At 31.6% G+C, this 26,668-nt stretch overlaps 2 protein-coding genes across 5 annotated transcripts in view; one reads left to right on the top strand and one right to left on the bottom strand.

Moving 5' to 3' along the window:
- The first annotated feature begins 315 nt into the window (after positions 1–315).
- Positions 316–6,981, top strand: LOC148621043 (uncharacterized). 2 transcript variants are annotated; one of them, XM_088575054.1, is made up of 7 exons: positions 316–670; positions 1,213–1,340; positions 1,824–1,926; positions 2,752–2,823; positions 3,281–3,526; positions 4,425–4,520; positions 5,570–6,981. In XM_088575054.1, the coding sequence occupies exons 2-5, from the start codon at positions 1,224–1,226 to the stop codon at positions 3,466–3,468; spliced, it is 480 nt and encodes a 159-aa protein (XP_088431180.1). In that variant the 5' UTR covers positions 316–670; positions 1,213–1,223; the 3' UTR covers positions 3,469–3,526; positions 4,425–4,520; positions 5,570–6,981. The 2 variants fall into 2 exon arrangements, with proteins under 2 accessions (XP_088431180.1, XP_088431179.1); XM_088575053.1 differs by lacking the exon at positions 1,824–1,926 and having other exon boundaries at positions 318–670.
- Positions 6,982–7,626: 645 nt separating this feature from the next.
- Positions 7,627–26,668, bottom strand: part of LOC148621042 (uncharacterized) — a 32,648-nt gene continuing 13,606 nt past the window's right edge. For 2 of the 3 annotated variants that reach the window (XM_088575050.1, XM_088575051.1), the window contains exons 2-6: positions 26,462–26,579; positions 15,171–16,124; positions 12,741–12,834; positions 12,044–12,163; positions 7,627–11,068 (exon numbers count right to left, since the gene is read on the bottom strand). In XM_088575050.1, coding sequence (XP_088431176.1) covers positions 10,888–11,068; positions 12,044–12,163; positions 12,741–12,834; positions 15,171–16,124; positions 26,462–26,579 — 1,467 coding nt within the window. In that variant the 3' untranslated portion in view covers positions 7,627–10,887. Of the gene's footprint in view, positions 11,069–12,043; positions 12,164–12,740; positions 12,835–15,170; positions 16,125–20,119; positions 20,244–26,461; positions 26,580–26,668 lie in introns of those variants that run through there. The other variant, XM_088575052.1, reaches the window with a different exon arrangement.

Genomic DNA, 26,668 nt, shown 5'->3' with positions numbered 1-26,668 from the left:
CCGTTGTGATTTCATATACGAATAAATTCTTTGGCTCACTTAAATTTTCAGTAGTACAGAATTGACGATGTTTTCTTTTAAATATTGATGACGATCTTTATATCATCTGATTAAAAATTTATGTGAATAAGCTGAGCGTCATGGCAAATAAGAAGTAACATTTGGGCGCGGTACGCTCGCTCGAAGGTGTAAATTTTACCATCTCGAAATAATGTAGACCACTTTTACGAGAAGTAACAATCACTAAAAACTTTGCAATTTCTATATCTATGACTATTTTTGCTGTAATTTGCTTACATGTATATTTTCTCATTCAACTCAGTCTACATTTGCAAAAAGCCTCGGTTTACACTGCCCCTGTGTTCCGAATCATTTTTTTTTTTTTTTTTGGCTTTTCTGAACAGAAATTCGGTACGAAACTAATAACCAATTTTGGCGAATTTGTTTAGAAAACATTTTGCAACGTCATAAACAACGTACGTTCTTGCGTACGTCGGACTACGTCGTAATGTTTGGCTGCATGGTAACGTCAAGATGGCGATCCATCGAGTCGAATTATGTTTTCTTCTGCTAGTTTTTCTAAGTTTGAGGTTATTTTCTTCCAGTTAGAAGGTGTGAAGGTGTTTCAGAGCTTCCAAAACAAATATTTCTTCTTCTTATATGAAATAATGTGAGTAATATATTTAGATAATCAGTAGAAAAAGATAACGACAAAAAGTGAAACAGACAAACAAACCATGAAGACACAGAACCTTTTTGTATGTTTGCTCTCATTTCAGCGTCTAAAGGCAATGTTGTTTATTATAATTTTGAACGATCTTATTGGACTTTTATTTCGTCAGTGAGTAAATCGGACCATTTTTAAAAAATGAATTGTGCACCCATATTAATGCCTATTCAGTACCTTTGAACATGTTAGTGTTATTAGGCTCATGCGATTACGACGTCATGTTGCTGGTCATACACTTCAAATAAGCTTTTTGAATTTTTTTTCATTAATGTACAGCAGTATGAATAATCAGAAAGTCGAAGAATTCTGTACTGATGGCGTTAGAATTATAAGTATACATGTGTTGCCCCAGTTTGACCACGACAAAGTCACTAGTTCTTTTTTTCATCGGCAGATGGGGGAAAGAACAGAATAACCACAAATATTTTTAAAACTAATTCCCTTTCCATGTAATTATTTTCATCATTTGAGTGTGGTTTCAGTACAAGTAAGGATGTATGCAGCAATGTGCTTAGATATCATATCCAAAGGATTCTGGAACTTGGTTATGGTCTTGGTCTTTTTCAAAGACCTAATATTTCCACAGGAATTAGTCGTTGCTGTTGCACACGTAAGTCTAACAATGTAAGATGTATCTCTTATTAGGCTGAAATAAATGATAGTCTAGTTTCCATCTACCAGCAAGAAAAATAGGGTGGGTAGGTTATCTGTTTTATTTTTCAAAACAAAATTATATTGGGATAATGAGGAAACTATCTAGATTTAAACGGTGCTTACGCCAAAATTGCCATACAATATTTAGTGTATTAGGATAAAAAAAAAAACAAACAGGAAACAAATATATTATTATATTTTGTGTGGCGTTAATGTTCATTTCACTCACTGTGAATAAAATGACATCTTTTTTTATCTCTCTTCTTAATAACATTTTTTCTTTCCTTCAATCCAATCAATTTCGTAAACTTTAGTTTATTATCTTCTTGATTTCTCTTTCATCCTTTGTTATGTTTTGTTGTTGTCACTCTTCAATCGTCTATCCTCTTATTTCTCACTTCTTACATTTAGTTTTTCTTTTCTTCTATTCTTTACACAGTGGCTGAACCACAGCTCTGTACAATGCATCCTCTACGGTGCTATCTTGTATTTGGTCTATAGGATACACGATGAGTCTGTCTTGAACTCAAGATTGATGAAAGGTGTGTATCAAACTGAGGAATGGTAATGTAAGCGTGAAAGTACCATTAGCGGATCTAGAAGGAGGGTTTGGAGTTGCATCCCCCTTTTCTGTAAAAAAATGCGCTGAAGACCAAATCATGCCAAAACGCTCTTATAGTTTTCAGGATCGGACCCTTTCTAGTTTATAAGTAAATTATGTTAATTTTGTCCAAACATTTGAGAAAAGAGAGCAAATCACAGCTAGCAACCCTATTTTGATTTAATTTCTGGATCGAAGCCCTCCCCTTTTGTGAATTTCTGGATCAACTCCTGACTACCATTGTTTTTCATCCATGAAGACAAAGAAAGCAAAACAAAACAAACCAACATGAAACAAGACAAAACTTTATCCAGCTCGAATTCTAGATCATTAGTCAAAATATGATAGTACAAACAGCTACACAATGTAATTACACACACCTAAATGTGCTACTTTATTATTTTGTTTGTAAATACTGTAAAGGTACATTAATTCGTGGATACCAATTTTCGTGGATTAGGGAAGAAACACATGTTCGTGGATTCTTTAATTCGTGGTTTTGAGGTGTTTAGTATACACATTAATGGAAATCTCCTTTCCGTTGGGAACCAAATTTCGTGGTTTGGCCTACCCACGCAAACCACGAAAATTGGTACCCCACGAACAATAGTACTTTCACAGTATAGCTATTGGTCGATTGATCAGTAGCACAAATGGAACTGCATATTCTGCTGATTCTGATTTGATTCTTGTAATCTATAGTCTCATTATTATTACAACGATAAACAAAATTTATGCAATTGTTTTTGTTCACGTTATTTTTTAGAACTCAGAACTGCTACTAACGCCATTGGTCACTTAGGATGGCAAGTCGATGTCTATGGCTCTGAGATGAATGGTAAGCATTGCACAGTTCAATGAAGTCTGAATCCGTCTGAAGTTGTAAAATGAATACCGAAAAATAAAATGTGATATCAAGTAATAGCACAAAACTAATCCTAAATTAATAAAAAAAAAAAACTAGTGACTATATGATTTGGATCACATAGCGCATACAACGATAATGTTCAGTTGGTTAGAGATGGTCTTCCCTTGTTTAAATGACAATCACCCGAAGAACTGTCTCATCAGAATGACAACTGGACAATTGACAAGGATGTTCAGACATAGATATAAGTGCACATAATAGAATGAATCAGATACAAAGTTTTTTTTTAATTTCTTTGTGAGTTATCCAGTTAACTACAACGACAGTTCATTTCATCATGCATTGACCAAGTTTATCCATTAATACATAATTGCATGTGCTGTAAAGCACTACTTTTGCCTTCCTTAATGTGTTTTATTAATCCTAGAACTTGAAAATCGTCTAAAGGAGAATGACGTAGAACGCATACCATCCATAACAGGCAAGTTACAGAAACTAAACGATCTAAAAGCAAAGCAACACAACCTTGAGAACAAATTGGATGAAGAGTTCAAAACCTGGAAACCAAAAATAGAAGACCAAATTACTAAACTTACAATTCTCAATCAGAAGTAGTACGGAAGTCCAGATAATGAAATCACAAGGAAAATTCGAACTGTTGGATGGGTTATAGGTGGGTACCATACTTTCTTCCTGAGGTTAATTGTTCGAACTCACAAATTTTAAGTGCATAAACTAGCCCAGATTACAAAGGAAGTTGGGGGAAAATTAGATGAATGTTCCGATAATGGATATTGTTTGATGCATAAACATGACTTGTGTCTTTCGTTAAAACCAGAAAATGTGACAAATTCGATTAACCTGATATTTTTACCATATTATTATACCCACCAAAAACACCTAGCATGTCCGTTCGTCCGTCCGTATATACCTAGGTGGTCCATCTTCTAATAACCGTTCTCTGGAATTAAATGAAATTCTGTGTTGTGGGTCAAATATCATGCTTAGATGCGCGTGATGCTGAACACTTTGAAAAAGATAATCATCATACTCAAAAGCTGTTGCTCGATCATGGTTCTAGATAACTCGAATAATTCAAGCCCTCACCGTCATCGATTCTCTCCGACTGGTTAATGTAGCGATCGATAGTGAGTGGAATATTTAGACTGAATTATTCGGGTTAGATTATAGTTTGATTTACATGTAAAAACAATCTGCAATTATGGTTCTAGTTTCAGTAATAAATTATCTGCGACATAACTAACGTGCATTTCAATATGCATTGGTAATTTGAATTAAGCTGTCATTTTTCCGTTAGACACGGACCATTTTCTTCTCGATGGGATGGGAGCTGGGGTTTTATGTAAAGTTACAAAATTTTATTTGAAAATATACATTGTTAAATTCTTATTTACTTATTAAAATTTTGAATAATTTTATTTCATTTTTTTATTTATTTTTTATTTTATACAGCTCCCCCCTCCCCCCCCCAAAAAAAAAAAAAAAGTAAAAAAAATGGTGGGAGCCTCTGAAGTGACTTCGGCAAATGATAAAAACCATTCTTTTTTCAGCAAAAAGATTCGAAAAAGTAAACAAAACATTACACTTCAGAATTGATGAAGCCAGAGAGGTTTTGATGGAGACATCACAGTTGCTTGACTTTAAGAGTAAGTATTTAAGTAGCTGTCTTTGTAAGAATCATGCAAAATCTGAAAAATAAGATACACCTAAAAAACGCTACATATTTTTATTTTTGTAATTAAGTTGTTTTATGGGTCTATATTATGAAATGTGTAATTATTCATTCAAGTCTCCCTGCTCTTAGGAGATAATCAACATTGAAAACCCAATAGATTCTATTGTATTTGAGTGTCATTCACAGAGTTATCTCCCTTAATTTTGAATTCTACAGTGCATTCTATGCAATTTTTATCTCCTATGAGCACAGGTTATATGAAAAACCAAATGTTAATTTTTGTTTACTAAAGCATTTTAAACAAAATATCAAAAATAAAAATATGTAGGCTTTCCAACCATGTATCACATTTTGCATGATTCTTATCTGGAGTCTACTTAAAGAGATCAGGCGGAATAGGGTCATACAAAGATAATGAGCGTTTCCTTTTCTTCTTGGTATATGTATATCATTTGTTAAACACACGGTGACCTTGAATTTGTTTTTAAACTGCCTGTTTTGATATTTCAGGTCAGTTTCCAAAAATATTGATATTAGTAAAAATAAATAAGTACATGAGTCTAATTAAGCAACTATTTAATTTTGAGGTAGAATGGCCGGGTGACTTATGGGGCAGGTCGTTGGCTAGCATCTTTTCCAAAAATATATCTTGGCTGTCAAAAACTCAATAATAAAAAAGAATGTGCCCTTGGAGGCAAAGTAAGTCTTTGCCATCAATTATTGACCTGGGCTTTAAATGTATTCGTGCACAACCCACTTATTGTTGAAATTAGCCATTACTGGGACAAGGCCGTAGTTTCTGATTTCTGAGTTAAGTTCTTTCATTGATATTTCATTTCCATTAAATGTCAAAATAATTAAAATTCCTTGTCCATATTTAGCATTCAATTTAAGAAAACACTATCCAAGAGATGCATACATCATTTTTTGTTGATTTACTTTTTTTTTAAAAGGTAATGGGTTGTACCATTTCAAGCCTTTTACCTAAAAAATACAATTTTTTTTTTCTTTTCTTTTCAGGTCTTCCATTGAAAGTCAACTACGACATGGAACATGAATTCTAAGGAGAGATCTACTGAATACTTAACGACATGTACATCTACCAGTTTTTTCAGACAATTTTTACATTATGTCAATGAATGTACATATACTTTAAATTGAAATTTTATTTTATTATCTCCTTTTTCTTTTTAGTTTTCAGAAGCATCTTCATGTATCTACAATAGTTGCAAACCATTATTACTAAACTTTTATCTGTTGTCTTTTTTTATGATTGTTTAAAATGTCCAAGAAATTCTTTTTCTTTCCCCTCCCCCATTATTTGATTTGAAGTCACCCTTACTGTCTTCTTAATGTGGTTTAGGTAAAAAAAAAAAGTTCCACATTCCATTTCCTGCGTTTTCATGACTTCCCTGAAATTTGCATCACTCCACATAAAACTTCTGTTTCAATTCTTAAACTTTATTGTGATATTATTTTATCTTTTTTTTTCTGTCAAAAATTTGGGATTGTTTATTGTGGAGTAAGATGTATTTCTTTGAACTTTTTCATTGTTTCAATGGCTCCATTATTTATCTACACGAGTTGCACCTTTTATTCTCCATGCTTGTACAGAGAAAACATTGTCTAAATTGTACCCAGATAATTATCCTAAAACCTATCTAAACTGAACACTGAATAAAGTGAATACCTGTTTAAACTGAACCCAGAATAAATTAAAACCTGTATAAACTGAACCTGAATAATTCTATAACCTGTCTCAGCCCTTTACATCAATTTAAATGTATTTTGAACCTTTGTGAACAGATCACAAACATTTACCATATAAGGAGTAATAACTGATCAGTCCACAAAATTTACACTTCGCACTAGGAGGTACACCTAGGGTAAGGGACACAACTCTTAGAAATCATTCGAACGTTTGTATTCAGTATTTTACATCAAACTCTTGTAAGCATCAAAGTAACTTGGACTTATTTTATTCTGTTTCAAATGAAAGCTTGATAGGCTTTGGTGAAATTAATGATACAAACATATCAATGATTTCAAGAGTTATGTCCCTTACCCTAGGTCTACCTCCTTAAGTACTTAGTTCATAATTTAGTAATTTAGTATCAACCATAACTAAAAACACCAAAATATTTCATATACTTGTTTCCCTCAAAATCGGAAAAAAGTAATGTCCAAAAAGGATTCTGTATAGACAGGTTTCACTGTATATAAAACTGATTATTTTTCCACTCAGATTAGCTTTTCATTTCTCTTTCATTACTTTCCTATATATTTTTTTTTCTTTCATTTCTACTTTAAAAAATTTCTTACAATTTTTATGTTTGCTGTGTAATCACAGCTCAACATGAGTTCAGTTTAATTTCTATTATTTCTTATATCAATTGTTTTATTTTCTAATGAATAAATTCAGTTTTGCAGTATCGTGTGTCTTTAATACAACTCACCCTCATTTTTCAAAAATGGAAAACAAAACTATAAGCATATGCACAATTGGGCTAATATACCCAATAAGAATACACATATTAAACATGTGTATATTTAAGTAGTAGTCTATGTAAGAATCATGCAAATTCTGTATGATGTGAATACACCCCAAAAAAGGCTACACATTTATATTATTGTAACAGAGTTGTTTTATGGGTCTATATGTTGTAATGCATAATCATTCATTCCAATACATCTGTTAATTCACATCGAAAATACCATAGTTTCTGTGGTATTTCAGTGTCTTTTCAGAGTTATCTCCCTTAATTTTGAATTCTAAAGTACATTCCTTATAATTTATATCTCCTATGAACAGGGGTTATATGAAAAGCTACATGTTAGTTTTTATACACTATAAATTAAATTAACACAATATCAACAATAAAAATATGTAGGCTTTCCAACCATGAATCACATTTTGCATGATTCATAACTGGAGTACTACTTACATGTAAGGATATTGTTTTAAATTTTTGACAAAGTTATTTCAAATAACCAACTTTTGGGCAGAGAACCAACCAGTCTTGTTACAAATCAAATAAATTAATACAATGCATAACAACAAAATTCATGAAACCACATTTTAAGTATTTAGTTTTATTTTCAAATCATAACATTATAATTGCTGTTATTAAACCAACCATTCAATCAATGATCATTCATACATATCTTGTATAAAAATACTCATGAACAAGCACCAAAATATAATACATTTGTGTATTTACATAATAATAAAATTCATAACATAATCCATAACTCTCTAACAAATACACTTAGTTAAATAGTTAACATTACATCTTAAAGTACATTAGCCTAATTCATATATTCTATAGTAAATGGAAGCTGTCGTGTTACGAGGACCAGTGAAGCAAGGTCCTGTGCCCTATCAATTAAAAAACAATAGCTATGTTACAGGTGATTTGTGAAGAAATTAACTTGGATATTTCTACCACTCATGAGAGAAATTCATTGTCTTTTCACAAATTCCACTGTGCTTCACTACAAAATATTGAATTTTTCTAAGCACGTGTGAAATATCTCAAATCATCAATGTGGCTTGGTCTTGTATTGTAAAAAACCATCAGAATACTCTCTAAGCCTCATCCAAAGAAAATGATCTAAATACCTTTGACCTGAAAACTTCTTAAAGATTAAAAATTGTGAAATTAAGATTAGGAGAAACCATTTTGTTTGACATTTTGAATCAATAAACAATTTCTGTTTTTCAAATTTCAGAACTGCCTGTACTCACAAATTCAACAGTACACACAATACAAAACTTAAAAAAAAAATACAGGAAGAACCATTATTGATATTGTGCAAGATAGATGTATGACAAGGTAGAAATAAAGTAAATAAGAATTCAGGTTATCTTAAATGTTTTGTTTTCAAAACTGAATTGTCTCCCTTAGACCTTGAAAACTTAAGTCATCTTCAATGCCTATGGCATTTTAATGTGTGTGCAGTCAATTCTTAACATTGAACACCATAATTACAAGTTACAAGTTTTGTTATTTGTTTCAAAATCTTGAAATTATCTTCATTGAATTATTTAAGAGTTCCTTAATAATTTCATCTACCATAAATCTTCTATCCTTCTAAACAAAAATATATGAAAAAAAAATTGTAATACAATTCCTCAAGTTTCATAAGTGCTTTCCCTATGAAAAAATTTCCTGTTACATCAGAGAATATGCATGTAAACAAGCATCTTGTGTTTAGATTGATATTGGACATACATGTACTCAATGACAAGAAACAACAATACTTGAAGAGGATGTTAAAGGTTCGTCAGGAAGTTTTTTAACCATTTAAGGTTGGATGCAAGTCATACTTTCACATGCATCACATATAAATATCATAAACAAAAACATAAATATAAAGTGAGTGAAAGGAAATACAAGTCACTTCTAGCACTAGTCATTGTTTTCATCACACAAGATATGTTATAACAAGTTATATCGTATACTTCAGGGAATACCATTGGTCCTCCCTTGTTCAAATGACAATCACCTGATGAACTTTATTGGATACTTAACAGATCAATTAATTAGGAGATTACCATATCTTTTCAACTTAGCTAAATACTTATGAAATAATAAGAAACTTTAAAAATAATCTCCTTGTCATTTTGTCCAGTTGACTACCTAAGACATTTCATCAGGTAATGGATATTCAATCAAGGTAAGGCTAACTGTCTCCTGAAGTTAACTATTGGACCAGCTGTAATAACACTTTTTGTTTCAATTAGGGGAAAAAATCATTCTTTTTTACTTATTTTTGCTGGACAAAAGAAAAAAGCTTGTTAATGCGTTTATATCAGATTTTTTCCTTCAATGTGAACAAATTTACATAATTATTTTATGGCAACTAATGTAAAAATGTTGTATATTTATATGAATCATTTTGATAACTTGCAAAAAAATCCTTTACTGAAAAATTTATTGTTTTAAAATACATTTGTATTTGTATTTTGTATCATTTATCTAAACAACATTACCCCCTTCTAAATTCAAATTCTAATTCTATTGATAAAATATCAATAAGAATTTTTCTGGATTGTAGGCATTAACTGAAAAATAATAAATCATCATAAAGTGAATGCTTTATAAAAGAAACACATGTGACAGTCAATTAACAAAAACAATGTACATGTGTTTCTAGAAAAGCAGAGGACACTTACCCTACCGGTGCACCTGGTCCATGCTCCCAGTTTTTAGTGGAGTCGGAGTTGCTCATTTGCTTTTGTTACTTTGTATATATGATTTTAGTTACTTTATGTTCTTTGTTAGAATATAAATATGAATAAAGCATTAATGCAAAATGAAGACAGTCCCTTTATATAATACATTTACAAGTTCATAAGTTGATAAATCTTTTGTAAAAACAACTGATTTACTGGCACTTATAAGATGTGCAGTTCGATGTATTTGATTGGAGTTCGTTTCATAAAACAATAAAAAAAAAACTCAATAATAAGATATTTTATATAAAATATTTTGGTCCATGGATTGTTAAAAATGTACAGAGCTATAGCATATTTCATATGCTGACAAGTTCATACAATAACAAAAAATATAACAAAAATAGTTATCATATTAATCACCATTCATAAAACATAACATGTCAGAATCACAGATATCTGGTTGATTTTTGATTTTAAAAATCTTAATGGTCAGAAAGTATCAGTCTCTGTAAGAATAAGGTAGTAGTTGAAACATAATATGAAAAAACCCAGTTTTGAAAGTTTTGACTATCTGCACTATCAGAATGCACTATAAGAATCAAGGAAAACAGATAAGATTTTTCATATCAATTGGTAAATTAATGTATAAATTCACTGAAATGCACAGAAAATAAACATTTCAAGGGCAGATAACTCTATCAAAAATATCATTTTCCTAACTTTCTATTAAATATTTCTGAACAAATCCAGTGATGCAGAGATCAAATACAAGTATTTTTTATTTCTTGGGTGAAATAGTATTGTAAGATTGGTAGGGCTTTTACATGCATGTTTCTGATTTTTTCCATTTTGCCAGATTCTTACATTCAGAGTCTAACACTAAGATATTTTTACCTTGAGTAAGTAAATAGTTATAAATTGTTCAAAGTAAACCATCTAAAAAGCTTTTTAAGATTTACCAGCAATCAAAAAACACACAGACTTTCAATTTCTTTTTTTCCCTGTCAATGGCAGAATACTGGTAAACAAAATGACAGAGTAGTAAAAAACTGTAAAGTACATTTGTGATTGCTGACAAAATCTTGGCACTATTGACTTTTACATGAAGAAGAATCTTTCAACAATAACATAATCCATTAGAATCTCAGGATAATAATCACTGTCTTGGAATTGGATGTAATAATTTGATCCGATCTGCTTTAAGTACTGGTAATTCATGTTGTGTATAATGGTCTATCATTTCCGGCACTGTCGGAAACGGTTTGCTGTTCTCCCCAAGAATGTACATTCCACTAGCAAGGCTTATTCTCAAATGCATTGGGATTCCACCAACACCCCTGAAATAAAAATGGTTTAAAGAGATGTTTTTGGCAATGTATATATACTTGAAATCAGACATAATACCATTAAACAAAAGGCTCCCAGGAGACTGAGGTCAGGTTGCTCAGGTTGTTGAAATTCTGCCTTTCAAGGGCAATAACTTTAAGAAGGAGCTGTCAGACAATTTTGAAGATTTTGGTAGGAATTATCATAAAAATCATTTCATCAATTGACAGTTTCTTTATATCTATTATAGTTTCAAAATATTGGCTGAAAACTACCAAAAACATCATTTTTCGCCTTTCAAAGGCAATTACTCTAACTAGGAGTCATTCCACATCTTCGATATACGCAGACTTTTGTAGGCCTCATCTTAAGGGTCATTTCATCAATTAAAAGTTTCTTTCTATCTATCATGCATGTAGTTTTCAAAATATTGGCAGAAAACTGTAAAAAAAAAAAAAAACCATCATTTTTCAACCTTTCAGAGCAATAACTCTAACAAGGAGTCGTCCAACAACTTTGATCCAATGCAGACTCATGTAGGCCTTGTAATAAGCATCATTTCGGCAATTGAAAGAATTTGGCTGAACTTAAGGGTTTTGGAGATATATGAGAAAAACTTCTGACTAAAGCCTTTGTTCTATTTTTAGTAACAGTGGCCATGTTTTTTCAACGGATCAAAAATCCCCACATCAGATCTATGCAGAATACCTGAAGATATATTCAAACCCAGTTTAGTTCTAAGTGGTCTGGTAGTTTCAGTGGAGATGATTTTTGAAAAAAATAACATTTAAAATAGGGATAAAACATAGAAAAAGGGCAATTACTCAAACATGGCCTACAAGACTAAAATAAAAAATTGCCAATGGATAGATCTCATCATGCTGAACACTTTTCTCAATGTCAGAATTTGGCATTACCTAACGCATTTGGAAATATATATATGAAAAACTTCCGTCTGACCCCTCTGTTCTATTTTTACGACTTACTTCAATGTCAATGAGAAAACATTATCTTGTGTTTCACTTCGCCGAACCAGGTAACTGCCTTCTTTGTGAATAAGTAAAAGATTTTCAGCTTGTTTTCTGCCAATTTTTCCATGATAAAACCTGTCAAATTGAGGATTCACAGTTTAAATATATTTTGTTGATGAAAGTAAATGTAGGTTCCTGATGAACTTTATTAGAGGATTTTTTGTGAAGATGATGGCAAATGCCAGGCCTATGAAGTACATGTATAAACATGTCTCATGCTTACCATACAATGGTTAGAAAAAGTATTTATATGAGCTATACTTAATATATAAGTGCTATGAAACTGATCTTTGACATGCTGTATTTTCATTTCCCAAAAATTTCATAAACAGGTGAGGTTCAGGTAAGAATAACCAAATGGGTGGAAATTTCAAATGAAATAATGAACACTGGATAAAAATGTCAAATGAAATATTTACCCCAAGACCAAAATAGGATATGGGATTGAAAACTGCAAGATATAAGGAGATTTCCTGTAAATCTGCCACTGTTTTGCAAAGTAGTACAAGCATTTCTCTGAGAGAGCACATTTACGGTTGAATCCATAACTGTGCTAGTTTTATTTGTAACTGTAGCAACCATTGCTAATGCCATCCTTATTTTACATCTTAATACAATTTTTGTTTATTTCAGTGTCTTACAAATAACATACTTTTGGATATCTAATGGCATATCTGGATTAATTTTTTCAGCAACAGACATAGCATTTCTGGTTCCCTCTGACTGCCTTCTTTGGTTTGGTGATCCTAAAAAAGAGAGCACAAAAGCTCAGCATACGATGCAATCATTCGAAAGGGTCTTGTGACAATACTGGACATAATATTTGGTCAAGTAATGATAGTGAAATTACTGCATCAAATCATTTTTGTTTTTGTTTTGAACTTTTACTTTAATAATTAAACATGTTTAGCCTCTGGCAAAGTCATTTCCTGGGAATACCCAATCTACATAATGGAGACCCAACAGTATGTTCCCAAGGTTAAAATACAATGTTAAAGCCTGCAATTAAAACTGATGCATTTTTACCAGAGCAAAGACATTTTCATCAGACTTTAAACAATATGCGACAAATCTTCTGAATGACTGCAATGTAAATATGCATGTACAAATAAATTCTTTCAATTGCCGAAATGATGCTTATTATAAGGCCTACATGATTCTGCATTGGATCAAAGTTGTTGGACGACTCCTTGTAAGAGTTATTGCTCTGAAAGGTTGAAAAATTATGGGTTTTTTTTCCAACTTACGGAAAGCTCACAGTAAGAGACATAGTAGAATTATTCAAAGATCACTTTATGAAGACTTGTTGAATAGAAAAGGAACAGATATGGTGCAACAAAACAAATGCACCATCTTAAAACCTGTATAAAAAGAGTAAACAGAGATAGATCACCAAAAGGTCTTTAATAAGTGTAAACACACCTTCAAGTAAGCTCTGAGAGTCCCTGACAACCAAAGTAATAAAATCCATGGTACCAGAACCATAAACCTTAGATGATTTCTGAAGGTAATAACTTAGGAATATTCAGTTTATACACTGGTGTATTGTGTTTCACCATATCCATTTTTTTTACATAATTCCCTAAGGTGACATTAACCAAGCTGTCAAAATAAAAAGCTTTGCCGAGCTCAGCATGAAATGACTGCAATGGTCAAATGCTGAACAGTTGGGGCAAGTGTGGACACAATAAAAGTTTTTGACACACTTACAATACATTTCATTATGAACACAATAACTGGTTTGGACACTATTTCTAAAAATTTGAAATTCAAATAAAAATTTCCAAAATCAAACCAAAAACCAAAAAGTTGATGTTCCTTTGACCCCTCATAACTTGAGAGCTGTACAAAATATCCTGAATCTGACTGAAAAATCCAGGCAGGAATTTTCATAAGGAATCCAATAATAAAAATGAAATCAGACCAAAAATAAATAAAGTTGATTTTTTGGGAATGTGGCCCCTTTGACCTCTTATAATTCGAAAATGCTAAAAAATGCATCAAATCTGCTGATACATTTCTTCACCAAAATTAAATAAGGAACACAATAAATAACTAATTAACAAAATCAGAAGAAAAACAAATATTCTACATAGGTTTTGATAAAACACCTATTTTTATCCTTTTTGGTCCCTTTTTTAAAAAAAAGTAGAGACAACAAACTTCAAATTAATAAGAAAACTTTCTTAAGAGGTTAGTAAAATCATGTCAAAATTTCAAAACAACTGATCAACCACAACTAAAATTATCGCAAGAAAACCATTTGTCTACAGATTACGACAGTGCCATACCAATAAACAACTGCAAATTTTATGTGGTCGTATAAAAATCGAAGCACCAACTAAGCAACAACATGTAATAATATGTCTGTTTCCTGCTACCCTACCAACCCTAGTATTTTGTGTCTACCATTAACATTTTATAACCATTTTGGCTCAAGCTCTGTTAAAGTCTAGATAGTTAGCCCATTAACTCAAAGTAATTTTTTTTTTTAAAATAATAATAGGATAATTCATTGGAAAGAGTGAATAACCAAAATATGATCACGAGTGCCAAAGAACGCCTAGATTTAAGAAGTGTTAAATCTTAATGTGTTTTTGACAGGAGTGATCATGCTGGTTTTTTCTGCACTGGACTCCTATAATACAGGTCAGCAATCTAATGCATGTAAAGCTACATTTGTATGTTTACATAAGTTCCATAAAATGTTTTGCAATTATTGAAGTTTTTAAATTAGTACAAACAAATACAATTATAGTTCAAGTATCATTTTTTAGGTTAAAACCCGAATTTCAAAATAGAATTTGAAAAACCAAACCCTGCCAAACAGACGAACAGGTATAATTTCTTGATATTTTACACCAAACACAATAATGGATCATAAATGGGGGGGAGGTCAACACCCTTCCTTTGTTAAAAAAAAATCATGCAATAATGAGTGAATGATAGTCTGAAATCATTCCTATTTTTACTTATGGATAGGACTGGAATCCTCCTTTCTGCACAGTAAAAAATTCTAAAGCCATCCCTAAAACACATTCCTGACATAAAGCTAAAAGAAATAGTAATTGTCTCCCTTTACCTGATTGATGAGGAGATCTTGAAGAAGGAGAAGTCCACCCATGGTTCTCCTCATGTTTAGGAGGAGGTGGTGCATGAAAATTTGGCATATCAAAATCCTCTTTATGAGGTGACTTAGTTCCTTGAGAAGCTGCTTTTGAGAATCTTTCTTGCAATACTTTCTCCTTTTCACGTTGTTTAACATCCCAAGGCTCCTCATAAGGTTCAGAATAGATGAACTTTTCTGATTTAGAGTTTTGAGAACAATTTTCTGGTGTTTTTGGCAATGAAATAGGTTCCCTATGAGACCTGTCCCGTGGACGTCTCATATTTTGTTGTCCTTCGCTCATTCGCCGATGAGCTTCTTGCACAGTGTTTTCTAATTGTTCTTCGCGAGCCTTTAAATCCCATGCCTCCTCATAGGTAGCACTGGCTGTTCTTAGACTTTGAGTTGGATTAAGAATTGGTTCTTCATAATCATCTGATTGTGATTTTTTTCTATATTCTTTCTTAGCTTTGTTTATGGTAATATCAAATTTTTGCTTGCTGTTGGCCGAGTCCCAAGGATCCTCATAAGAACCAGTATAAACAGACTCTCCTGTTGGCACTTCATTTGAACTGTGCTGAACAGGTAGTCCTTTTGGAGATCTTTGGTCCCTTTGGTTTGGAATCACATGATTTTCAGTCTGAATAGGAGAAGGTATAACTTGCGCCATTCTTAATTTGTTATTGTTATTTGTTACCCACGTAGTTGTGTGATCATACTCGTCAGGATCCTCAACACCAGAATCTACACTTGTTCCACTTTTAGATAAGACAAATGGAGTATTTCCTTCAGCATAAGTGTGACGGAAACTTAATTTGTTAGATTTTGATGAAGCACCATCAGTTGGGTCAATATCTGTAGGTTTGGCTAACTCATAGATATCTGTATCACATGGAGCTGAACGACGGGGCCCTTTCGTTTTTTTAAAAGCTGGAAAGAGAAAATGACATGTTTAAAATATATACATTAAGAAAGTGCCATATGTCCAAACCAAACTACATTTTGACTGAAAGGTTTATTCAATTAAGGGGTAGCCCTCGGGTAAGGGACACAACTCTCACAAATCATTGGAACGTTTGTATTCATCATTTTACATCAATATCATGTAAGCATCAAAGTAACTTGGACTGATTTCATTCTGTTTCACATGAAAGCTTGATAGGCTTTGGTGAAATTAAATATATTACAAGCATATCACTGATTGCGAGAGTTATGCCCCTTACCCTAGGTGTATCTCCTCAAGGCATGTGTTTGGTTTAAACAAGACCAAAAAAGTATTTAAACTGATATTCAGGGACTAAGATGATATCTGGTTTACACAGGTTACTGGTTTATCCAGGGTTTGGTTTAGACAGGTTTCAATCTATATGTAGTAAGATGTTAAAAAAAAACCATAAAGATAAACAGAATGTGTCTAACAAATAACAACTCCATAAACAAACTGTCAAAAATACAAGGCTTAAAATAATAATCGCAAGTTCAACAGAAGAATTCAAGGCTTAGAATAATAACCCAAAGTTCAACAGAAAAATGCAAGGCTTAAAATGATAACTCAAGCAGAAAAATTCAAGGCTTAAAATGATAACCAAAAGTTCATCAAAAAAATTCAAGGCTTAATAATAACCTAAATTTCAACATAGAAATACAAGCTAATAACACAACACTGAAGAAATGCATTGTATTATTTACATTATAGATGAACTCAGGTGAAAAGTATGTTCACAAAATTAAGTTTCAAGTCAAATATGTTCCTTCATCTGGTATAATTATTACTTTAAGGACAGCAAATGTTCACACTGCATAAATCTACTTAACTACAAAGGGGGTTAGTCATGAATATAAAATAAAGTACTCAAACTTTCTTTATGATATTAAAAAAAGAACCAGTCAAGAAAAATGTACTTTATCAAAGTGCAATTAAACTTGAGGCCCCTTATGTTTATTTCATCTGTAATTACTTTAGATCCTAAGTATATCTTTCAGTGGTTTATTTTTCTGACATGATTCATTGAAACTAAGACAGTAACAGTATGATATTTTGATTCTGAATTACAGGTACATGTATTACAATTAACAGATTTTCATAATGAAGTTTTAAGTTTGAAATCTATATTTTTTCATAAAATATTTTTTTACCTTACTTCATTTCATTTTATAAATATTCTAAAGCTAACAAAAACTGTAAATATATTTTTTTTTATATATATATAATTTTAAAAAGTTTTGCTATATCTTTAAGTTGACACTCTAAATCAAGTACTAATTTTTACCATGAAAATCAATTTCAAACATCTCCCGCAACCATAAAACTGAAGTTTTACACATAAACTCCTTTTTCAAAAATAAAAATGTCCCTACCTGATCAATCAATTTTATTTAAACAGATCATTGATAAATCATCAATTACACATAGAAATCCTTTAACATTAAATCATCTTGAACAGTCCTTTCAAAACCATTAAGCTGTATAGAGTAAGTCATTTTGAGGGTATTTAAAGACAACATTTTTACACATACTTTCAACAACATGTAAAGATTAAAGATAAGTTTAAGTATGTGCATGAATCACACTAAATAATTGAGATATTTACCATGTTACTGGTCACTTGAGGGCACCTACATGTACATGTATAATATTAGATGTGTAATTTACACTCCCATTGTAATGGTTGAATAAAGGGATAAGAATATATAAATAGGAGAAAATTTACAAATATTACTAAGTTTGTAACAGCAGTTGAAAACGACAAGATGATGAATATATGAATTGCTGACTGATAGAAAAAACATGTAGCATTACAGGTCAACGGGTAGAGAATACACATAATTAAAATGTTTCATGGAGATCTCAGCTGCTAGATACCTCTGAGGATGTACCCTTATATGGACACAAATTTCAAACTGCCTAAAGTCTTTTCAAGTTTTATTATTTTTTACATTCATGGGAAATCCCCCTTTTTATGGTCAAAACCTAAAGACTTGAAAAAAGAAAATATGACATTTATAACTACTTTAATAAGGCAGCTGGCATCAATTAGTAATGAACTATTTAAGTTTTTAGAAAATGGGTGCAACTGATACTGAGGTACTTTGAAATTCCCCTCTTTTATTAACAAAGTCCCATAACTCTAAATTGTAAAATTAGAAATTTACAAAAACTGAAAGGGAGCTTACATCAATATAATTAAACAATTCACCAAAGTTTCATTGACACTGCTGCAAGGGTTTTTGAGTAATAGTTTGCACACAGAAAATAACCCCATTTTTGCACAAAAATAGAAAAATCATAACTTTATAACAATCGAAACATAGCTCACATCAATAGAAAGAAACAATTCATCAAAATTTCACAAAAATTGGCAGCAGCAATTTTTTTGCTATTGTGCTAAGTGTTAAAGACATAGGGACTGACTTTAAACATATTAATTTCATGAATTTGGTCAAGTGAACATATTCGCCCGTATCAATTTTTCGCAGTTTCATTTCCATCTACCGCGAAAATAGCGAAAAATTAATATGCTTAAAGTATACACCATAATACATCCTGTCTAGAAAAACGAGCATATACAAACTAGAAAAAACTGAGCAAGTTTACCCCACCTCAGTTTTCGTTCAGTGAAGACCTTTGTGATTTTGAATTCTCAATGACTCCATGTACAATTTTTTAAATATTTCCTATTAACTTACATGAGTGCATGTCAAATTGTATAAAGGAAATCCTAAAAATAATTATAAAAAAGTTCCTGCTTTGACATTGTAGTAACATAAGAATATTAAAATGATAGTAAATAACAAATGAAATTATGTCCCAATGGATGTTTGTTGTTAAAAACTGTAAGCCAATTCTTCCTGGTTCTGACTTTCACGGAGACAATTACAAAGAATATGGCTCTATGTCAGGCCAAGGACAGTTTATTCGTTTTCAACTTTAAAGTTTCAAGCCTCTGGCAATAAACTTCAGGTATTCACTTCCAAGACTGCAGAAATATGACAGTTAATCACTGCTAATAAATATAGACTACATCTATCTGAGGCATAAAGTGTCAAAATATAAGCATTTTTGGAGACTCATTTTCTATGCAGTAAAACAATGTTATAAATGTTGTATGTGCTTTTCAAAATTTCTGTCAATATCTAAATAGTAATATATGTTTATAACAGCTTAAACCAATTGTCCAGAAACAAATTCATCATATATTGAGGTACCACTCATCCATGTTGACCTACAGGTATATAGTGACCTGTTGGATGTCATTTTCAATTAAATTTGCCACTAATCAAATTATACTGCATTTTCAAAAATGGGGTACAAATACAGAAGAAAATGCATGTTTTAAATTATCGTTGATTTTTTGTTTAGTTAAACAAAAAATCAATGTTAATTTAAAACATGCATTTTCTCACTTTAGTTGAAGTGAGAGCCCTTAAACAATTAAGTGTAAGTGTTAGTAAACAGCAGCCAAATGGAAAGAAAATCAGAAACATGCATGTCAAAACCCCACCAATCTGACAATAAAATATCATTCAAGGATGCTTTCTCTACTAGAAGAGACCATTATTTGATCTCTGCTTAGAGGTTTATCAATTCAATCAAAGAAAAATGAGGTTTTTTGATGAAATTATCTGCCCTTGAAAAGTTCATTTTCAGTGCATTTCAATGAAATTGCAACTCAATGGTCCAGCATGATATGGAAAATCTCGTCTGTTTTCCTTGATTCTGTTGGTGCAAATAGTCAAATTACACTATCAAAATGATGGGTTTCTTTTCATACCATGTTTCACCTACTGCCTAATTCTTACAGAGACTGCCACTTAAAATCTCAAATTAAATAACAACTGGCAACCATTCTTTAGCTTATATTCCTTAATTTAACACATCAAAAACAAAAAAATGTTAACATGAAAAAATTAAAACAACACCTTACCTTCTACTTCCAACATTATTTAAGCACTAACTAGCAGATAGAAAGTCCAATAAAGCTAAATCACTGATTTAAGAAAAATGAGCTTAAAAAATCACTTCCAAATTAGTTTTTTAAAAAGAAAAAAAAACTATTTAAATCCTACCTGACACATGCCACAAAATTTTAAAAAATCTTGGTCATGCCATTCAAGTTTAAAATACCTGTATGATCATAATTGATAATATCAAGTGCTTTTCTTTCCTCACATCACCCTTTTCCACTATTTAAAAATCTTATTTGTCTACAGAACAAAAATAGCTGTGTAAAAGTAAATAAAAGAATTATTACAGTCACAAGTATTAGCCAATCATTTAAATATTAATGATGGCGAATCATTGATTTGATACCCAAAGGGAGATTAATACCAACAGAATTCCTTGGGGGATATGTCTTCACCATTCTTTTCAATAAAATTGTCAATATCCAGAGAATTAATGAGGTTTGGTATTTGTAAACAATCTGTGCTAATTTCTGCTGAAAGAAACATTCTTTTTTTTATAACAATAAATATAGAACTAATCATGACAACAATTACTGAACTATTTGCGACAGCAATTCTCTTTATATATTTACTGTAACGTTTTTGATGTTTTTCAGAGTAGTGGTAAATTTTGGAAAAACTTGAATCAGTTTTACTTATGACTGACTGAATTCAATAAAAATTACACTAGAGCAATCGTCCAGCACAAATTTAAAATCTAGTTGAAGAAACTTAATTTTCAAAATATCAATCTTAACTTTTCATAATCATGGCATACGTGAAGTTGGTTCTCTGACACAAGCTTTGTGATAGAAAAAGGAAAGAAAATACATTGACAGTCCCAGATTCAAAAAGGAAGTATTGCCAAATTTCAAAATGTATGGTCATGATCGAAAGTTGTAATCCAATGTCTGTCTAAAATATTAAAATATTAATTTTGTTGTACAATGTACAGCCAGTGTTCAACATACCGTCTGGTGGATTATTGCAGCGGGTGCAAAATTTTGCGATTTAGAGACAAAGAGGTATACATAAAAAATTTTTTTCTAATTTAGGTGGATGATAAGTGATACACTAAGTAAATAAAACATGTAAAAATATTTTGTGAAATTTATTTTAGCCTTTTAAGATAGATTGCTAAAATACGCCAAAATAAGCATATTGCAAAAATAACCTGCTATGCGTTATTTCTACACATCTGACCATTGACTCCAATAAAAATGAAGATCACATACAATGTACCAGTACACATATTTCAGTACTTACCCACCATAAAAACACTTTTTACATTCTTTTCTACACTGAACATATTAAGTTCTGTCAAACTTCATACAATATGCTTGATGATTTATCAAATAAAACCAATTTTTAGTGGAAATTTTAAAAGTTGTAATTACTTTTTCAGAAAATGTACATATAAAACCAATTAGAACAATACATTAGACACAATGCCGGAAACTCCAACCAGACAAATGCATTAAAAAAAAATCATTTTATTTAAAAATGAATCCAAATATTGACAGGAAATGTAAACAATTCCTACCTCAGTCCTTGTTCCAAGTGAGTTAATGGCACAGTATATCCGTTTTAACATAAAAAAAAACTTCAACAAACAGGTATTTTCATCCCTGTCTCAGCCCATAAGCAAGAAATATCTCACAATATACCAATATGTGTATTTTCATAACAACTCAAATCATAATGTACCATAACAAAATACATTTCATTGTTCAAATTGTACCATCCTTAACAATAAAACAAGAGAACTACGTAAACAATGGTCTAACCATATCCATGTATATGATGTTTGCCTTCGGGGTGAGTGGTGTCTCGGAAACGCTCGTCATGAACTTGCTACAATTAGTTTTGTTGACACAACTTAAGGAGTTAATTCCTGTACAAGGTTTGTTTTTTCCTAATTATAGATGTTTCTCTTGACAGCATTTGATGCAATTAATATTGTAATTTTATGTCATAGGTTTAATCATGACTTTTGAAAATTTGTTATTCATGATTTTTGAAAATTTATAGGTCAAGATTTTTGGTTACTTAATTATGTACATGTACATATAGGTATTTTTTTTTAAAGAAGTTTAGTTCAGAAGGATAGGTGTAAGAATAATTCGTATAATTTTCCTTAAGGAAATTTTTAAAAGACAAGTTTTCACATAACTCTATTGCATGTATGAATTGTAATCCATTAAAATGTATTCATATACATAACACAATACAACTGCCTGAAGCAACAGAAAATGTTTTTGTAGTTTATCCTCTAAGTTCATATGAAGGAAAAGTAATCAAGGGAACCAAGGGTATAGCAGTAATCAAAATTTGTAATCCAGGGACAAACACCAAACATGGAAAACAGACATACAAAACAAAGTGCATAAAGTCACTAAAATCATACATACAAAGTAACAAAAGCAAATGAGCAACTTGGACTACACTAAAAACTAGAAGCATGGACCAGGTGCACCGGTAGGGTAAGCCTCCTCTGCTTTTCTAGAAACACCCGCCGATTTGCTCATACAAAGTCAAGTCCGGGGTAGACAAACGAGAAAAGGGAAACCATGACCTGTTGAATAAATCAGTTTTCATGGTGCAGTTGGATACACCATAACAATCCACGAGTTCATGATTACGACCATAAAACTTCTGTAGTGATGACTTCAATCTTGTAGCAACATAACCCTGTTCCAGAAGCCTATTTGTTAGAGTTCTAGCGTGATACAAGAAGCCTGCGTAGTTTCAGCAAGCTCTGACATAACGTATTAGTTGTGATATGAACACTCCATATGCAGGTGCTGAAGGGATGTTGCCACAGATGAAAGGATCTGAACTTCATAAATATTCGTTTTAAAAATTTATATATTTTTTTATTATTTAATTCCTTACCATACAGAAAATACATGAAATTAAACACATACGAATAAAATAAAGTCTTAAGTACCATTCTGCATAAGAATCAGGCTATGTGTGAGACATCATTTTTCTCATTTTGGTCTTATTCAATAAAATCTAGAAAAGAACTGAAAAGCTATCTAAATTTATCCTGAAGCATTTGTGATTTAGATACTTAGACTGCTTAAGTACAGAAACAGGAAGGAACAAATTTCCTACCATTTTTCCATAATGCATTTCAACTAAACCCCAAAATCGATCTGAGTCTGATTTTTGTGGTATGGAAACTTTTGGTATATTCATCCAAATATACTCAAGCTATTGTGGAAGATAAAGACAACAATGACATGAAAGCACCATAACATGTAATATACATGTATATGACTAAAAAATATTCACAGAACTTTGTAAAATAATCAGTTAATTGAAGGACACACATGTAACCCAATACCAAAACATACATACTCATCTCAGAACTACTTGGCCTGGTTGCACAAAGTGTGTAGTAGAAATGGCCAAGTAGTTCAAGTTGGACATGCATCACAGGGGTCAAAATTTAGATTTTGATTTAGATTCCTGGCCTTTTCAAAGTTTCAAATCAATTGTCTGTCTGATAAAAACAAAAAGTCTTCAAGGAAATATCATTGAATAAGTTTGAAAGTCCTGGACCTAAGTAAATGAAATTTCAAGGCATCTTGAACAGCAATTCAAGGTCCCAGACCCCAGCCACCAGTGAGTTGAACAATTAGGAACATAAAATAAAATGTGTTGCAGGTTTGATTAAGCAGATATGTCACCTGATGTGATTTAGCTTTATACACAGATTCATGCTCAAGGTAACAGTATTTCATGAATGTTGTCCTTGACCCCAAGAAACGAGTTGTTTTGAAAGGTAAATTGCCTAAAGCAAAAAGTGTTTATCAAAATATATTTTCAGACAAGGTTGAATCCCAAAGATTTTAAGTCACTTTACAAGCAAAATTAATGTAAAGTTTAGTTTATATTTTTGCTTTGTTTTATTTTCCAAAAACAAATAAAATGCTCTGCAGATGCAGTATGATATAACTGCAAATGCAAAGACAGAAGCATTACGGACAAGTGTGAACAAATCATCTCCTTAGCTTTACACATCTTTAAATATGAATTCAGACTAAAAAGATACCACAACATATTTCTCTAACTAGGAATGACAGTGATTAAAGTAAAGTTTGTATTTTATTTTAAACATATAATTCACTACAAAAGTGAATATTTATTATGCTAGAAACTAATAAGTGTGAACAGTCAGTAAGATAAATTACAAAAATAGCATATGAGGTTAGTATCACCTCCCTTTTGGGCCCCTTGTACAGAATGATTTAGAATAATAAGAAACTGCATATATTTACAAAAATCAGAATGTGGTCAAACCTGACAATTTATCTTGTTGAAATTGAGTTATTCCCCTTTGCACAATAAGTTAATAGTTTAAATCAGTTACTATTTAAAAAATAACAAGGATAGAAAAGGGTTGTGCATTCTTTTAAGATCTTTCATGTTAGAACAATATGGATAAAAAAATCATGGGTTAGTGTGCTCCTTATTTAGATATAAGCATTTGAAATTTTGGCAAAAAAAGGATTTCACTGGATTTTACGTAGGTTTTGACTTAGTAGGTTTTATCTATTAAAAATCACTTAGAAATAACAAGAATTTCATAAAAACTCAAATAATATTTTAAGGAGGTAGACCTAGGGTAAGGGGCACAATTCTAACAAATCATTGGAATGTTTGCATTCACCATTTTACATCAAGCTCATGTAAGCATCTAAGTAACTTGGACTGATTTCATTCTGTTTCAATGGAAAGCTTGAAAGGCTTTGGTGAAATTGAATATGATACAAACATATCACTGATTTCAAGAGTTATATCCCTTACCCTAGGTCTACCTCCTTAAGGTGTGTTCAATGAAATTATAAAAAAGAAAAGTGGTGGTTACTGCGTGGGCAAAATGTATTAATACAACACTAAAGACTTTAGATCTTACCCCTTGAAAGTAGATCAAGAATAGATATTTTAAAGTAAGTTTTATAAAATGAATATTTTAGGACTCTGTTTCGCTTTGATATTTAACAAGAGGGACATTAACCACAAATTTCAATTCAAAATGTTTCCTCCTGTTGTAGATCTATATGCTCAAGTTATGGCATGAAAACCAAGCGACTACATATATATATAATATACTTTCACACGTACGAGGAAAGCTTATAAACCATATACCTCCTAAGGAAACATAAATTTTTTTAAATAGTGTACATGCTTTTAACACATTAAATGTTCATTTCATTCCCAAATTTTTCATTTCCAAAATAGTTGCAGTAAAATAATATATTGCTGTTACATATGACTGGTTAAATTATAGAATGATTGATTGATCATTGGGGTGTAATGCCCGAGCAGCAATATTTCAACTATATCCAGACGATGAACATGAAATGGATGATAAAATAAACATGAAATGATGATGAAATGAAAAATGGGATGGGATATAAGGATAATGGGGTCGTCAAATTTTGATTGCCACTGGAAATGAGGAGAGGTGGGTAGAGTCATGGAATTTAGCCTCGGACAGACCTGTGATTGGAGCCCAATAGTTCCTACGATAAAATACCACTGAAAGGTTCTTTAACGTGAGAGAAACATGGCATTTTTCCTTAAGATGATGCATCACTATGGTTTCCAGTCAACTTTTCTGTATTATGGCCTGACAACCCCAACATGTACATGTAACATGCCAGGGGTTCCCCCTTCCACCACCTGGGGCACACAACCCAGTTGCTATGAGGGTAGAGTGTCCTAGCCCCCAGCCAGGATTCTGAGCACTATTTAGTCATCTTTTACAACAAGCTTAGTCCTGCTGCGGGACTATTCTTTTTTACACCCAGACCCACACAGGGTGTTTAATTATAGAAATGAAATGGTCTTTAACAGAGAAATTCCCCTGGTTAAAAATAAGAATCATAAGACACATGTACATATTGAACTTAACATAAATACATTTACTGTACACAATATAAAATGTAAAAATGATACATGTACATACTGAAATCAACATTAATACATGTACACAACCTAAAATGTACATATGATACATGTATATAATGTAGTAATGAAACATGTACATATTGAACTTAACATCAATACATGTACAAATTTTCAGCTAATGACATATTGGAGTAATGATGCAGTGTAAACTATTGAGCTAATAATATTAATACATGCACATTAAGGAAAAACATAAATATTGAACTAATGGTACATGTACATGTACATATGGAATCAATTGTACATGTACATGAAGAACCAATGATGTATGTACACTCCTAACTTTCGATACATGTGTATATTAAGCTAATGATACAAGTTAATATAAATGACCTTACCTTCCATTAATTGCTTTGTTTCATAAGGATCAGCATATTCCGTAGTTTGACTAGAGGCTATCCCTCCGAGGGTCTCCTCTTTCTTATCAGGGGGTAAACAATAGTCCCCCAACTGTATCTGTAAAGACATTCGGTACATAATTGTAAATAACAATTTAAAGATGAAGGATTGCTCTTAACAACACTACTTCTCTACAAATCAATATG

The sequence above is a fragment of the Perna viridis genome, chromosome 3, assembly GCF_037379345.1.
Source record: "Perna viridis isolate PV_CMFRI_1.1 ecotype Kerala chromosome 3, ASM3737934v1, whole genome shotgun sequence".
Lineage (NCBI taxonomy): Eukaryota > Metazoa > Mollusca > Bivalvia > Mytilida > Mytilidae > Perna > Perna viridis.
Note: the sequence above shows the minus strand (reverse complement) of the source record. Positions and strands in the feature narration are given on the sequence as shown.

What these genes read in the sequence shown, in the direction of transcription:
- LOC148621043 (XM_088575053.1), top strand. Translation starts at nt 558, where the DNA reads ATGTTTTCTTCTGCTAGTTTTTCTAAGTTTGAGGTTATTTTCTTCCAG. An exon ending in TTCTTCTTATATGAAATAAT is followed by an intron (nt 671 to 1,212) that starts GTGAGTAATATA and finishes GTGTGGTTTCAG; the next exon opens with TACAAGTAAGGATGTATGCA. An exon ending in TAGTCGTTGCTGTTGCACAC is followed by an intron (nt 1,341 to 2,751) that starts GTAAGTCTAACA and finishes GTTATTTTTTAG; the next exon opens with AACTCAGAACTGCTACTAAC.